Raw genomic sequence first — 16,735 nt, forward strand, 5'->3', positions numbered from 1 at the left:
GTAAGAATCTATCAAGATTTTACTCTTGGTGAATACTCCCCATGTTTGATAAAGACACCCAAAAAGGTAGGGAGGCATTAATAACAGGTTTTATCCCATTCCTTCCCGTCAGTTATGCATAACTAACATGTCCTATCACTTCTTTCATTCTCTTCGTGTGGTATTTGACTATTTTACAACAATTCTCTCAGTTTACACTCTGCACATAATCATCCACAGCAACATTCCTACCAAGTTTAACTTGTCAGTGTTGCCCCCTGGTGCCTCTTCAAATTCACCTAAGCCCAAGGGACTCCTGGCAACATGAGACAGGTCTCATCAACATAATAAAGTTCATCACATGTAACTACATACACAAGGATTCTAGTCCAAATAAGGAGCACTTACTTATGTCCATTTAAGGCTGCATGGTGTAAAGCAGTGTAACCCGAACTGTCTGTGCAGTTTACATTGGGGCCTCGCCAGATGCTGCAAATAAAGCACAAGTGCAGAGTTAACAGTTAAGCAGAATCGTGCTTTGAAAAACAAAGAAGCCTGATAGTCCCACAGCCAGCAGCATGTTGCATATGAAAATTTTAGTCATGTAGAAAATGAACGCCATCTTTCATGTATTCTCCTTGGAACAATAATTTATTTGATGTAGAGAAATTATTAGTGAATGTAGGCCTACTGCCATGTAATAAAATCTGAATACAAAAATTCCCTATTACTTTATTTCATTACTTAAATATTGGAAGCAATTAACACTCAGCCACTGTAGTTTATACCAAAGAATAAAGATTCATAACACCTGCCTCCTCCCTTTTAACACAACCCTTCTAAGATGGCAGAGATTTATATAAGTTAAAAGATATTTCTGTATTATGGGAAGAATATATAAACTCTTCTTGCTATTTAAACGCTACCAAGAAAATAAGTATTTCATACTATGAAAATATAGTTGAAGATTTGGACTGCTGTAAACCAGAAGATTCTAACAGTTCTAAAATTATCATTTTACAAAACAACATATTTTAGAGATAACGTAACTACATAAAATAGCCCATTTTATCCTGACATTATTACTATAGAAACTATTTTTAGCTTTTGAAAACATAAGGAATTGAAAGCCACTTTTCCTAAAGTAGACCAAAAAATTACTTTATCTGGCATTCATGACAATATTAAAGCCCTCAAAACTAAGGTCTAGAGAGCCCCAGGGAAGGTGGCAGAAGAGGACCCTAATTCACCTCCTCCCACAGATATAACTAGATAACACTCACATCAGCACAAATAATGTAGAAAATGATCCAAAGACTGGCAGAACAAACCCCACACCTAAATATCAAGGAAAGGTCACATCGAATAGGGTAGGAAGGGCATACATACAGTAGGGAGCTAAACCCCTTGGGTCTGGTCACCAGAGGGAGGGAGCTGCAACACAGGCATGTAGAGAGGTGACAAAGAGACTATCACAATGGAAAGCCTAGGAAAGACAAATCCCCACAGCATTTAGCTTTGAAAATCAGTGGAATTGAATTTCATGAGTTCCTGTAACAAGCAGGACTTAAAGCCTGGAACTTAGAAATCAGTGGCTGGGCTCTGGGAGAGCAAGCACAAAGGGTGAAAGGAAAATGAGTCCCTGCCCTTAAAGAAACACACAACAAATAGTTCTCAAAGACACCACTTAGAAGCAGCAGTTTGAAAAACATCTGGGGTGCACAGGAGGGAGAGTCAGTTATTAATTTCAGAGTTCCTGAGCGACTTCTCCAGGAACAAAAGAGCTGGCAGGTGCCATCCCCCCCCCACTCCCCAGCATAATCACATAGCCTTGTGCAGTGGCAGAAACAGCAGGGTGCATGCATTCACTACTTAGTGCTTACACTGCACCCTGCCCCCTTTTAAAGCCACACTTGCCTTAGGTGCTGCAGATCCCCTCTCCCAGACATTGCAAATCTTGCCAACACTGCCTCCCCCAACCTACTGTGGAGGACCCTGGCACCTTGTTAAAACTGCAACCCTCACCTGCACACACTGTGGAGTTCCCTTGCCAGCCTGAGTCTCTGCAGCAGCTACATGTCCCCTGTGGAGGAGGACAATTGCCACCTCATTATAAGTACACACCCTGCTCACTACTCTCAAGAGCAAGAGACTAGTTGACAATTCTAACACAAGGAAATTGACAAAAACAGGCAAAATGAGAAGACAGAGGATTATGTCCCAAATGAAACAAGAAGACAAAATCACAGCAAGAGACATAAGCAATAGAGGTATATGTAATATCCTGAAAGAAAATTTAAAGTAATGATCATAAAGATATTCACTGGACTTGAGAAAAGAGTGAAGGACATCAGTGAGACCAGACTCTTAACACAGAGTTAAAAAAGAACAAATCAGAGATGAAGAAAATAATAACTGAAGTGAAAAATATACTTGATGGGCACCTGGGTGGCTCAGACCATTAAGGGTCTGACTCTTAATTTAGGCTCAAGTCATGATCCCAGGGTTGTGGGATCAATCCTCACATTGGGCTTCATGCTAATCATGGAGGCTTCTCAAGATTCTCTCTCTCTCTCGCTCTCTCGCTCTCTCTCTCTCTCCTTCTGGCCCTCTCCCCTGCTCACATGTTCTCACTTTCTTGAAAATAAAAAAAAATTATTCTATTAGAATAAATAGGCTAGAAGAAGTAGAGGAATGAATTAGCAACCTGGAAGAAAAAATAATGGAGAGTAATCAAGCTTAGCAGGTGAGAGAAAAAAGCTGCAAAATGAGAGTAGACGGGGAATTCAGACACTCCACAATCATAATAATATTCTCATTAGAGGGATACCAGAAGGAGAAGAGAAAAAAGGGGGGGCAGAAAATTTATTTAAAGAAATAATAGCTGAAAACTTCCCTAATATGGAAAAGGAGGAAGAGAGTTACCAAAAAAAAACCAACCCCTGGAGGTCTATACCAAGACACATAGTAATTAAATGGGCAAAAAGTAGTGATATAAACACAGAATTTTAAAAGCAGCAAGAGAAAAGAAGACAGTTACATACAAGGGAAACTCCATAAGGCTACCAACAGATTTTTTAGTAGAAACTGTGAAGACAAAAAGGGATTAATATGATATATCAAAGTGCTGAAAGGGAAAAATCTGCAGCCAAGAACACTCTATCCAGGGAGACTATCATTCAGAATAGAAGGAGAGATACAGAGTTTCTCAGACAAAGAAAAAAGAAAAAAAAAAGGAATTGATTACCACTAAATCAGCCCTACAATAAATATTAAAGGGGATTCTTTGAGTATAAATGAAAGACCATAAGTGAGAGTGTGAAAAGTAAAAAACACAAAAGCAGTATAAATAAGTATATTTGTAAAATTCAGCCAAAGGATTCACAAAATAAATTGTTGTAAAATATAATACCATATACGTGAAATATGCTGGAGAGGGGAGTAAAGAATGGGTTCAAACTTAATCAGCCATCAACTTCATACAGACTACTATATGCAGATGTTATATACAAAACTAACAGTAACCAAAAATCAAAAACCAGTAATACATATATAAACAATAAAGAGAAAGGAGTATCACTAAAGAAAGCCAGTAAACCATCAAAGAGAGAAAGAAAGGCTCAGAGAAAACTACCAAAACAACTATAAAACAAGTAACAGAATGGCAACAAATACCTATTGATAATTACTTTGAATGTAAATGGACTACATGCTGCAAAGACATATGGTGACAGAGTAGATTAAAAAAAAAAGATGAATCTATATAGTGCCCTACAAGAGACTCACTTCAAGCCTAAAGACACCTGCATACTGAAAGTGAGGGGATGGAGAAATATTTATCATGCAAAACAATGCTGGGGTAGCAATACTTCTATCAGACAAAACAGAATTTAAAATAAAAACTGTAAAAATAAACAAAGAAGGGTTCTATATAATCATAAAGGGAACAATTCAACAAAAAGATATAAAAATCATTTAAGTATTTTTGCACCCAACATGGGAGAAACCAAATACATAATACAGTTAATAACAAATATGAAGGGGGTCACCTGGGTGGCTAAGTGGGTAAGCATCTGACCTTAGCTCAGGTCATAATCTCAAAGTTCGTGAGTTTGAGCCCCACATTGGGCTCTGTGCTGATAGACTATGGAGCCTCCCTCAGCTTCTGTGTCTCCCTTTCTCTCTGCCCCACTCCCCACCTCTCGCTCATGCTCGCTCTCTCTCTCTCTCTCTCTCTCTCTCTCAAAAATAAATAAATATTTTTTAAAAAATAAAGGATAAAAAACCATATGATCATTTCAAAAGGATCAGAAAAAGCATCGGACAAAGTACAGAATCCTTTGTGATAAAAACCCTCAACAAAGTAGGTATAGAGGAAAAATACCTCAATGTATGAAAAACCCACAAGGAACATCATACTCAATGGTGAAAAACTGAGAACTTTTCCCCTACAGTCAGGAAGAAGACAAGGATATCCACTCTCGCTTTTATTCAACATACTACTGGAAGTCTTACCCACAGCAATCAGACAACACAAAGAAGTAAAAGGCATCTGAGTTAATAAAGAAGAACTAAAACTTTCACTATTTGCAGATGACATGATACTATATATACAAGACCTGAAATACTCCACCAAAACCTAGAATTGAAATGAATTCCATGAAGTCAAAGGATACAAAATAATATACAGAAATCTGCTTCAATTCTATACACTAAATATGAAGCAGCAGAAAGACCTATTTACAATAGCTATTAATGACTGCACCAAAAATAATATAATACCTAAAAATAAAATTAACCAAAGAGAGAATGACCTCTACTCTGAAAACAATACAACACTGATTAAAGAAGGATCAGAGGGAAGATGGCAGCGTAGGAGGACACTGGGCTCACCATGTACTGCTGGTCACTTAGATTCCACCTACACCTGCCTAAATAATCCAGAAAACCACCAGAAGACTAGCAGAACGGAGTCTCCGGAGCCAAGCGCAGACGAGAGGCCCACGGAAGAGGGTAGGAAGGGCGGCGAAGCGGTGCACGCTACACGGACTGGCAGGAGGGAGCCGGGGCGGAGGGGCGGCCCGCCGGCCAAGCAGAGCCCCAGAGTCTGGCTGGCAAAAGCGGAGGGGCCAGACGGAGTGTGTTCCGACAGCAAGCGGGACTTGACATCTGGAAGGTTATATGTTAACAGCTCTGCTCGGAGAGTGGGAAGGCTGGAGGACAACGGAAGGGAGAGTTGCTGAGCCCCGGGACGACAGAGCGCAGTTTGGTGGAGAACAAAGGCGCTCGCCAGCGCCATCTCCCTCGCCCATCCCCCAGCCAAAATCCCAAAGGGAACCAGTTCCTGCCAGGGAACTTGCTGGCACCGTGCAAACACCCAACGCTGTGCTTCTGCGGATCCGCACCTCCGGCAGCAGGTCTGACTCCCTCCCGCTGCCACAGGGCCCCTCCTAAAGTGGATCACCTAAGGAGAAGCGGGCTAAGCCTGCCCCTCCCGCCCCCATGCACCTTGCTTATCCACCCCAGCTAATATGCCAGATCCCCAGCACCACAAGCCTGGCAGTGTGCAAGTAGCCCAGACCGGCCACGCCACCCCACAGTGAATCCCGCCCCTAGGAGAGGGGAAGAGAAGGCAAACACCAGTCTGACTGTGGCCCCAGCGGTGGGCTGGGGGCAGGCATCAGGTCTGACTGTGGCCCCACCCACCAACTCCAGTTACTCAAGATAGCACAGGGGAAGTGCCCTGCAGGTCCACACCACTCCAGGGACTATCCAAAATGACCAAACGGAAGAATTCCCCTCAAAAGAATCTCCAGGAAATAAAAACAGCTAATGAACTGATCAAAAAGGATTTAAACAATACAACAGAGGTGAATTTAGAATAATAGTCATAAAATTAATCGCTGGGCTTGAAAACAGTATAAAGGACAGCAGAGAATCTCTTGCTACAGAGATCAAGGGACTAAGGAATAGTCAGGAGGAGCTAAAACATTCTATAAACTAGCTGCAAAATAAAATGGAAACGACCACGGCTCGAATTGAAGAGGCAGAGGAGAAAATAGGCGAACTAGAAGATAAAATTATGGAAAAAGAGGAAGCTGAGAAAAAGAGAGGTAAAAAAATCCAGGAGTATGAGGGGAAAATTAGAGAACTAAGTGATGCACTAAAGAGAAATAATCTATGCATAATTGGTATTCCAGAGGAGGAAGAGAGAGGGAAAGGTGCTGAAGGTGTACTTGAAGAAATAATAGCTGAGAACTTCCCTGATCTGGGGAAGGAAAAAGGCATTGAAATCCAAGAGGCACAGAGAACTCCCTTCAGACGTAACTTGAATCGATCTTCTGCATGATATATCATAGTGACACACAAAATACAAGGATAAAGAGAAAATTCTGAAAGTAGCTAGAGATAAACGTGCCCTAACATATTCAGGGCGACCTATAAGACTTGTGACTGATCTCTCTTCTGAAACTTGGCAGGCTAGAAAGGAATGGCAGGATATCTTCAATGTGATGAAAAGAAAAAATATGCAGCCGAGAATCCTTTCTCCAGCAAGTCTGTCATTTAGAATAGAAGGAGAGATAAAGGTCTTCCCAAACAAACAAAAACTGAAGGAATTCGTCACCACTAAACCAGCCCTACAAGAGACCCGAAGGGGGATCCTGTGAGACAAAGTACCAGAGATATCGCTATAAGCATGAAACCTATGGACATCACAATGACTCTAAACCCATATCTTTCTATAATAACACTGAATGTAAATGGACTAAATGCGCCAACCAAAAGATAGGGTATCAGAATGAATTGAAAAACAAGACCCATCTATTTGCTATCTACAAGAGACTCATTTTAGACCTGAGGACACCTTCAGATTGAGAGCGAGGGGATGGAGAACTATTTATCATGCCACTGGAAGTCAAAAGAAAGCTGGAGTAGCTATACTTATATCAGACAAACTAGACTTTAAATTAAAGGCTGTAACAAGAGATGAAGAAGGGCATTATATAATACTTACAGGGTCTATCCATCAGGAAGAGCTAACAATTATAAATGTCTCTGCGCCGAATATGGGAGCCCCCATATATATAAAACAATTACTCATAAACATAAGCAACCTTATTGATAAGAATGTGGTAATTGCAGGGGACTTTAACACCCCACTTACAGAAATGGATAGATCATCTAGACACACGGTCAATAAAGAAACAAGGGCCCTGAATGCTACATTGGATCAGATGGACTTCACAGATATATTTAGAACTCTGCATCCCAAAGCAACAGCATATACTTTCTTCTCGAGTGCACATGGAACATTCTCCAAGATAGATCACATACTGGGTCACAAAACAGCCCTTCATAAGTATACAAGAATTGAAATCATACCATGCATACTTTCAGACCACAATGCTATAAAGCTTGAAATCCATCACAGGAAAAAGTCTGGAAAACCTCCAAAAGCATGGAGGTTAAAGAACACCCTACTAACGAATGAGTGGGTCAACCAGGCAATTAGAGAAGAAATTAAAAAATATATGGAAACAAACGAAAATGAAAATACAACAATCCAAACGCTTTGGGATGCAGCAAAGGCAGTCCTGAGAGGAAAATACATTGCAATCCAGGCCTATCTCAAGAAACAAGAGAAATCCCAAATACAAAATCTAACAGCACACCTAAAGGAAATAGAAGCGGAACAGCAAAGACAGCCAAAACCCAGCAGAAGAGAAATAATAAAGATCAGAGCAGAAATAAACAATATAGAACCTAAAAAAACTGTAGAGCAGATCAACGAAACCAAGAGTTGGTTTTTTGAAAAAATAAACAAAATTGACAAACCTCTAGCCAGGCTTCTCAAAAAGAAAAGGGAGATGACCCAAATAGATAAAATCATGAACAAAAATGGAATTATTACAACCAATCCCTCAGAGATACAAGCAATTATCAGGGAATACTATGAAAAATTATATGCCAACAAATTGGACAACCTGGAAGAAATGGACACATTCCTGAACACCCACACTCTTCCAAAACTCAATCAGGAGGAAATAGAAAGCTTGAACAGACCCATAACCAGCGAAGAAATTGAATCAGTCATCAAAAATCTCCCAACAAATAAGAGTCCAGGACCAGATGGCTTCCCAGGGGAGTTCTACCAGATGTTTAAAGCAGAGATAATACCTATCCTTCTCAAGCTATTCCAAAAAATAGAAAGGGAAGGAAAACTTCCAGACTCATTCTATGAAGCCAGTATTACTTTGATTCCTAAACCAGACAGAGACCCAGTAAAAAGAGAGAACTACAGGCCAATATCCCTGATGAATATGGATGCAGAAATTCTCAATAAGATACTAGCAAATCAAATTCAACAGCATATAAAGAATTATTCACCATGATCAAGTGGGATTCATTCCTGGGATGCAGGGCTGGTGCAACATTCGCAAATCAATCAACGTGATACATCACATTAATAAAAGAAAATATAAGAACCATATGATCCTGTCAATCGATGCAGAAAAGCCATTTGACAAAATCCAACACCTTTTCTTAATAAAAACCCCTCAGAAGGTCGGGATAGAAGGAACATACTTAAAGATCATAAAAGCCATTTATGAAAAGCCCACAGCTAACATCATCCTCAATGGGGAAAAACTGAGAGCTTTTTCCCTGAGATCAGGAACACGACAGGGATGTCTACTCTCACCGCTGTTGTTTAACATAGTGTTGGAAGTTCTAGCATCAGCAATCAGACAACAAAAGGAAATCAAAGGCATCAAAATTGGCAAAGATGAAGTCAAGCTTTCGCTTTTTGCAGATGACATGATATTATACATGGAAAATCCGATAGACTCCACCAAAAGTCTGCTAGAACCGATACATGAATTCAGCAAAGTTGCAGGATACAAAATCAATGTACAGAAATCAGTTGCATTCTTATACACTAACAATGAAGCAACAGAAAGACAAATAAAGAAACTGATCCCATTCACAATTGCACCAAGAAGCATAAAATACCTAGGAATAAATCTAACCAAAGATGTAAAAGATCTGTATGCTGAAAACTACAGAAAGCTTATGAAGGAAATTGAAGAAATATAAAGAAATGGAAAAACATTCCATGCTCATGGATTGGAAGAATAAATATTGTCAAAATGTCAATACTACCCAAAGCTATCTACACATTCAATGCAATCCCAATCAAAATTGCACCAGCATTCTTCTCGAAGCTAGAACAAGCAATCCTAAAATTCATATGGAACCACAAAAGGCCCCGAATAGCCAAAGTAATTTTGAAGAAGAAGACCAAAGCAGGAGGCATCACAATCCCAGACTTTAGCCTCTACTACAAAGCTGTAATCATCAAAACAGCATGGTATTGGCACAAAAACAGACACATAGACCAATGGAATAGAATAGAAACCCCAGAACTAGACCCACAAACGTATGGCCAACTAATCTTTGACAAAGCAGGAAAGAACATCCAATGGAAAAAAGACAGTCTCTTTAACAAATGGTGCTGGGAGAACTGGACAGCAACATGCAGAAGATTGAAACTAGACCACTTTCTCACACCATTCACAAAAATAAACTCAAAATGGTTAAAGGACCTGAATGTGAGACAGGAAACCATCAAAACCCTAGAGGAGAAAGCAGGAAAAGACCTCTCTGACCTCAGCCGTAGCAATCTCTTACCTAACACATCCCCAAAGGCAAGGGAATTAAAAGCAAAAATGAACTACTGGGACCTTATGAAGATAAAAAGCTTCTGCACAGCAAAGGAAACAACCAACAGAACTAAAAGGCAACCAACGGAATGGGAAAAGATATTTGCAAATGACATAACGGACAAAGGGCTAGTATCCAGAATCTGTAAAGAGCTCACCAAACTCCACACCCGAAAAACAAATAACCCAGTGAAGAAATGGGCAGAAAACATGAATAGACACTTCTCTAAAGAAGACATCCGGATGGCCAACAGGCACATGAAAAGATGCTCAATGTCGCTCCTCATCAGGGAAATACAAATCAAAACCGCACTCAGATATCACCTCACGCCAGTCAGAGTGGCCAAAATGAACAAATCAGGAGACTATAGATGCTGGAGAGGAGGTGGAGAAACGCGAACCCTCTTGCACTGTTGGTGGGAATGCAAACTGGTGCAGCCACTCTGGAAAACAGTCTGGATGTTCCTCAGAAAATTAAAAATAGACCTACCCTATGACCCAGCAATAGCACTGCTAGGAATTTACCCAAGGGATACAGGAGTACTGATGCATAGGGGTACTTGTACCCCAATGTTTATAGCAGCACTCTCAACAATAGCCAAATTGTGGAAAGAGCATAAATGTCCATCAACTGATGAATGGATAAAGAAATTGTGGTTTATATACACAATGGAATACTACGTGGCAATGAGAAAAAATGAAATATGACCCTTTGTAGCAACGTGGATGGAACTGGAGAATGTTATGCTAAGTGAAATAAGCCATACAGAGAAAGACAGATACCATATGTTATCACTCTTATGTGGATTCTGAGAAACTTAACAGAAACCCATTGGGGAGGGGAAGGAAAAAAAAAAACAGGTTAGAGTGGAAGAGAGCCAAAGCATAAGAGACTCTTAAAAACTGAGAACAAAGTGATGGTTGATGGGGGGTGGGGGGAGGGGAGGGTGGGTGATGGGTATTGAGGAGGGCACCTTTTGGGATGAGCACTGGGTGTTGTATGGAAACCAATTTGACAATAAATTTCATATATTGAAAAAAATAAAAAAATAAACAAAAAAAACACTGATTAAAGAAACTGAAGATAACAGAAAGAGATGGCAAGATATTCCATGTTCATGGATTGGAAGAACAAATATTGTTAAAATTGTCTATACTACTGAAAGCATCTACACATTTAATGCAATCCCCACCAAAATCCCAACAGCATTTTTCACAGAACTAAAACAAATAATACTAAAATTTGTATGGAACCACAAAAGACCCTGAGTAGCCAAAGCAATCTTGAAAAAGAAGAAGAAAATTGGAGGAAGCACAATTCCAGACTTAAACTTTTATTACAAATCTATAGCAATTAAAACAGTATGGTACTGGCACAAAACCACATATAGATCAACGGAACAGAATACAAAACCCAGAAATAAACACACAATAACATGGCTGATTAAAGTTCTATAAAGAAGGCATAAATATGCCATGGGAAAAAGTCTCTTCAACACATGTTGCTGGGAAAACAAGACACCTATATGCAAAAGAATAAAACTGGACCACTTTCTTACATGCAAAAATAAGCTCAAAATAGATTAAGGACCTAAATGTGAAACCTGCAACCATAAAAATCCTAGAACAGAGGGCAGCAAGTAATTTCTCTGACATTGGCCATAGCAATATTTTTCTAAATAGGTCTCCTGAAGCAAGGGAAACAAAAGCAAAATAAACTATTGGGACTACATCAAAATAAAAAGCTTCTGCACAGAAAAAAATCAACAAAACTAAAAGACAATATACTGAGTGGGAGAAGATATTTGCAAATAATATAGACTTACTAGCTGAAATATTTAAAGAACTGATACAAGTCAACACCAAGAAAACACAAATAATGCGATTAAAAATAATCCAATTAAAATGAGCTCATGAGTGGCTCAGTCAACTGAGCATCCACTCATTTTCAGCTCAGGTCGTGTTCCAAGGGTAGTAAGATCAAGCCCCATTTCAGGTTCCATCCTGAGTGTAGGGCCTGCTTGGGATTCTCTTTCTTTCTCTGCCCTTCTCCACTGCTCATGCTGTCTCTCTAAAGAAAAACCAAAAAAAGGAAAAAGGACATGAACAGACATATCTCCAATGAAGGCATACAGATAGCCAAAAGAGACATGAAAAGATACTCAACATCACTCATCATCCAGGAAATACAATTAAAAATCACAATGGGGGGGTTGGGGGGGCCTGGGTGGCTCAGGTGGTTAAGCGGGTAACTCTTGATTTCAGCTCAGGTCATGATCTCACAGTTCGTGAGTTCAAGCCCTGCATAGGGCTCTGCGTTCACTGCACAGAGGCTGCTTTGAATCCTCTGTCTCCCTCTTTCTACCCCTCCCCAATTCTCTCTATCTCTCTTAAAAAATAAATAAAGGTGGGAGACCTGGGAAGATGGAGGCGTAGGAGGATGCTGGGCTCACCTTGTCCTGCCGATCAGTTAGACTCCACCCACATAGGCCTAAATAACCCAGAAAACTGCCAGAAGACTAGCAGAACAGACTCTCCAGAGCCAAGAGTAGACAAGAGGCCCACGGAAGAGGGTAGGAAGGGCGGAGAGGCGGTGTGTGCTACACGGACTGGTGGGAGGGAGCCGGGGTGGTGGAGGGGCAGCCCACAGGCAAGGTAGAGCCCCTGAAGTCTGGCTTGCAAAAGTGGAGGGGCTGAACTGTGTGAGTTCTGACAGCCAGTGGGACTTAACATCTGGAATTTTAAAAGTCAATAGCTCTGCTCTCGGAGAGCAGGGAGGGCGAGAAGATGACAGGAGGGAGAGTTGTTGAGCCACAGAAGGACAGGACTTGGTGGGGGAACAAAGGCGCTGGCAAGCGCCATTTCTCTCTCCCATCCCCAGCCGAATTCCAAAGGGAACCAGTTCCTGTCACCCAACTTGCTTGCACCTCGCAAACACCCAACGCTGTGCTCCTGTGGATCCATCCCTCCGCGGGGCCTGCCTCCCTCCTGGTGCTGCAGGGCTCCTTCTGCAGGGGACCACTGATGGCAAAGTGAGCTAAGCCTGACCCTCCCACCCCTGTGCACCTTGCAGATCCACCCTGGTTAATACACCCTTGGCCAGATCCCATCGAAGCAGCACCACAAGCCTGGCAGTGTATAAGCAGCCCAGACACAGGCCACACCACTGGACAGTGAGTCCTGCCCCTGGGAGAGGGGAAGATAAGGTACACACCAGTCTGACTTTGGCCCCAGCACTGGACTGGGGGCCGACATCGGGTCTGACTGTGGCCCCGCCCATCAACACAAGTTACTCCAGACAGCCACAGGGGAAGTGCCCTGCAGTTTGGAGCTACTGCAGGGACTAATCAAAATGACGAAACGGAAGAATTTTCCTCAAAAGAAACTCCAGGAAGTGGCGACAGCTAACGAATTGATCATAAACGATTTAAGCAATATAACGGAACAAGAATTTAGAATAATAGTCATAAAATTAATCACTGGGATTGAAAAAAGCATAGAGGACAACAGAGAATCTACTGCTACAGAGATCAAGGGACTAAAAAATAGTCATGAGGAATTAAAAGATGCTACAAATGAGGTGCAAAATAAAATGGAGGCAGCCATAGCACGGATTGAAGAGGCAGAGGAGAGAATATGTGAATTAGAAGATAAAATTATGGAAAAAGAGGAAGCTGAGAAAAAGAGAGATAAAAATATCCAGGAGTATGAGGGGAGAATTAAAGAACTAAATGATGCAATCAAACAGAACAATATCCGTATCATAGGAATTCCAGAAGAAGAGCGAAAGGGGCTGAAGGTGTACTTGAACAAATCATAGCTGAGAACTTCCCTGGTCCGTGAAAGGAAACAGGCATTGAAATCCAAGAGGTACAGAGAACTCCCTTCAGACATAATTTGAATCGATCTTCTGCATGACATATCATAGTGAAAATAGCAAAATACAAGGATAAAGAAAGAATTCTGAAAACAGCTAGGGATAAACAGGCCCTAACATACAAAGGTAGTCACATAAGGTAGTAGCAGACCTGTCTACTAAAACTTGGCAGGCCAGAAAGGAATGGCAAGAAATCTTCAATATGATGAACAAAAAAAAATATGCAGCCGAGAATCCTTTATCCAGCAAGCCTGTCATTCAGAATAGAAAAAGAGATAAAGGTTTTCCCAAACAAACAAAAACTGAAGGAATTCATCACCACTAAGCCACCCCTACAAGAGATCCTAAGGGGGACTCTGTGAGTGAAATGTTGCAAGGACCACAAAGTACCAGAGACACTACTACAAGCATGAAAACTACAGATATCACAATGACTCTAATCCCATATCTTTCGAAGATAAAAAGCTTCTGCACTGCAAAGGAAACAACCAACGAAACTAAAAGGCAACCAACAAAATGGGAAAAGATATTTGCAAATGACATAACGAACAAAGGGCTAGTATCCAGAATCTAGAAAGAGCTCACCAAACTCCACACCCGAAAAACAAATAACCCAGTGAAGAAATGGGCAGAAAACATGAATAGACACTTCTCTAAAGAAGACATCCGGATGGCCAACAGGCACATGAAAAGATGCTCAACGTCGTTCCTCATCAGGGAAATACAAATCAAAACCGCACTCAGATATCACCTCACACCAGTCAGAGTGGCCAAAATGAACAAATCAAGAGACTATAGATGCTGGAGAGAATGTGGAGAAACAGCAACCCTCTTGCACTGTTGGTGGGAATGAAAACTGGTGCAGCAGTTCTGGAAAACAGTGTGGAGGTTCCTCAAAAAATTAAAAATAGATCTACCCTATGACCCAGCAATAGCACTGCTAGGAATTTACCCAAGGGATACAAGAGTGCTGATGCATAGGGGTACTTGTACCCCAATGTTTATAGCAGCACTTTCAACAATAGCCAAATTATGGAAAGTGCCTAAATGTCCATTAACTGATGAATGGATAAAGAAGTTGTGGTTTATATATACAATGGAATACTACTTGGCAATGAGAAAGAATGAAATATGGCCTTTTATAGCAACATGGATGGAACTGGAGAGTGTTATGCTAAGTGAAATAAGCCATACAGAGAAAGACAGATACCTTATGTTTTCACTCTTATGTGGATCCTGAGAAACTTAACAGAAGATCATGGGGGAGGGGAAGGGGGGGGAAAGTTACAGAGAGGGACGGAGGTAAACCATAAGAGACTCTTAAAAACTGAGAATAAACTGAAGGTTGATGGGGGGGTGGGAGGGAGGGGAAAGTGGATGATGGGCATTGAGGAGGGCACCTATTGGGATGAGCACTGGGTGTTGTATGGAAACCAATTTGACAATAAATTTCATCTTAAAAAAAATCCCAGCAAGCTTGTTTCATAGGAATTGACTAGCTGATTTTAAAATTCATGTGGAAAGACAAAGGATCTCAACTAGCCAAAGCAATTTTGAAAAAGAAAAAAGTTGGAGACTTATACTACCTGATTACAAGCTACGATGAAATTATATAGTAAATGAGAGAGAGTAAATATCTTTATATTAAAGATAAATAAATGGAACAGAATGGAGAGACACAGAATACATTTTCACCTGTACATATATGCAACTGACTTTTGACAAAAGCACTATGGCAGTTGATTAAAGAAGGGGTAGTCCGATCAAAAAACTGGGCTGAAACAAATGGATATCCTTAGGCCAAAATAAATAGTTTGACCATACCTCACCACACCATATACAAAAATTAACTTAAAAATGAATCCTAGATCTAAAAGCAGAACTTAAAACTATATAACTTCTATAAGAAAATATATTGGAAAATTTTTGTCACCTTAGGTGAAGCAAAGATCTCTTGATATGACACCAAAATGACCTACACAAGAAAATTTGACAAATTATTTAAAATTTCAACAGTTAAGAATTTCTGCTCTTCAAAGACACTGTTAAAGAGAATAAGAAGGAAATGAACTGAGAGAAAACATTTGCAAATCACATTTTCTGATATAGCCTTTGATCCAGATAAGAAACCCTAAAATATACGAACAAGAAAATCAACAACTTAAAAAAAATCAAAAGATTTGAAGCAGATACTACAACAAAGATATACAGATGGGAAGTATGAACATGAAAAGGTGCTCAACATCATTTGTCTTTAGAGAAATGCAAATTAAAATCATGAGATACTAGTTATATCTATTAGAATGGCCATGATTAAAAAGACTTCGCAAACCAATGTTGACAGGGATATAAATCAACTACAACTCTCACATACTGCAGGTAGCCACATAAAATAGTACAACAACTTTAGGAAACAATTTGGTAGTTTCTTAAAAAGTTAAATATTTAACTACAATACAATCAGTCACTCCACTCTAGTTATTTAGTCAAGAGAAATGACAGCATATGCTCACACCAAGATTTATATATAAATATTCCTAAAGTTTTATTTACTATATAGTCCAAAACTGAAACAATTCAAAGGTTCATTAACAGGTGAATGGATAGAGGTGCCTGGGTGGCTCAGTGGGTTAAGCGGTAGAATTCAGTTCAGGTCATGATCTTGCAGATTATGAGTTCCAGCCTGCGTCGGGCTCTGCACTGACAGCTCGGAGCCTGGAGCCTACTTTGGATTCTGTGTCTCCCTCTCTCTCTGCACCCCCAGCCCCCACCACTCACTCTCTGTCTCTCAAAAATAAACATTTAAAAAATTAAAATTAAGAAAAACAGGTGAGGGGCGCCTGGGTGGCGCAGTCGGTTAAGCGTCCGACTTCAGCCAGGTCACGATCTCGCGGTCCGGGAGTTCGAGCCCCGCGTCAGGCTCTGGGCTGATGGCTCAGAGCCTGGAGCCTGTTTCCGATTCTGTGTCTCCCTCTCTCTCTGCCCCTCGCCCGTTCATGCTCTGTCTCTCTCTGTCCCAAAAATAAATAAACGTTGAAAAAAAAAAATTTAAAAAAAAAAAAAAAAAAAAAAAAAAAAAAAAAAAAAAAAAGAAAAACAGGTGAATGGATAAATAAATCATGATATATCCATACAATGGAATACTACTCAAAAATAA

At 40.4% G+C, this 16,735-nt stretch overlaps 1 protein-coding gene across 1 annotated transcript in view; it reads right to left on the reverse strand.

The window, feature by feature from the left end:
- Window positions 1–16,735, reverse strand: part of LOC116738210 (ankyrin repeat and sterile alpha motif domain-containing protein 1B-like) — a 210,663-nt gene that overhangs the window by 39,284 nt on the left and 154,644 nt on the right. The window contains exon 2 of the mRNA XM_032594030.1: window positions 388–468. Coding sequence (XP_032449921.1) covers window positions 388–468 — 81 coding nt within the window. The remainder of the gene's footprint in view (window positions 1–387; window positions 469–16,735) is intronic.

The sequence above is a fragment of the Lynx canadensis genome, chromosome B4 (assembly GCF_007474595.2).
Source record: "Lynx canadensis isolate LIC74 chromosome B4, mLynCan4.pri.v2, whole genome shotgun sequence".
NCBI lineage: Eukaryota > Metazoa > Chordata > Mammalia > Carnivora > Felidae > Lynx > Lynx canadensis.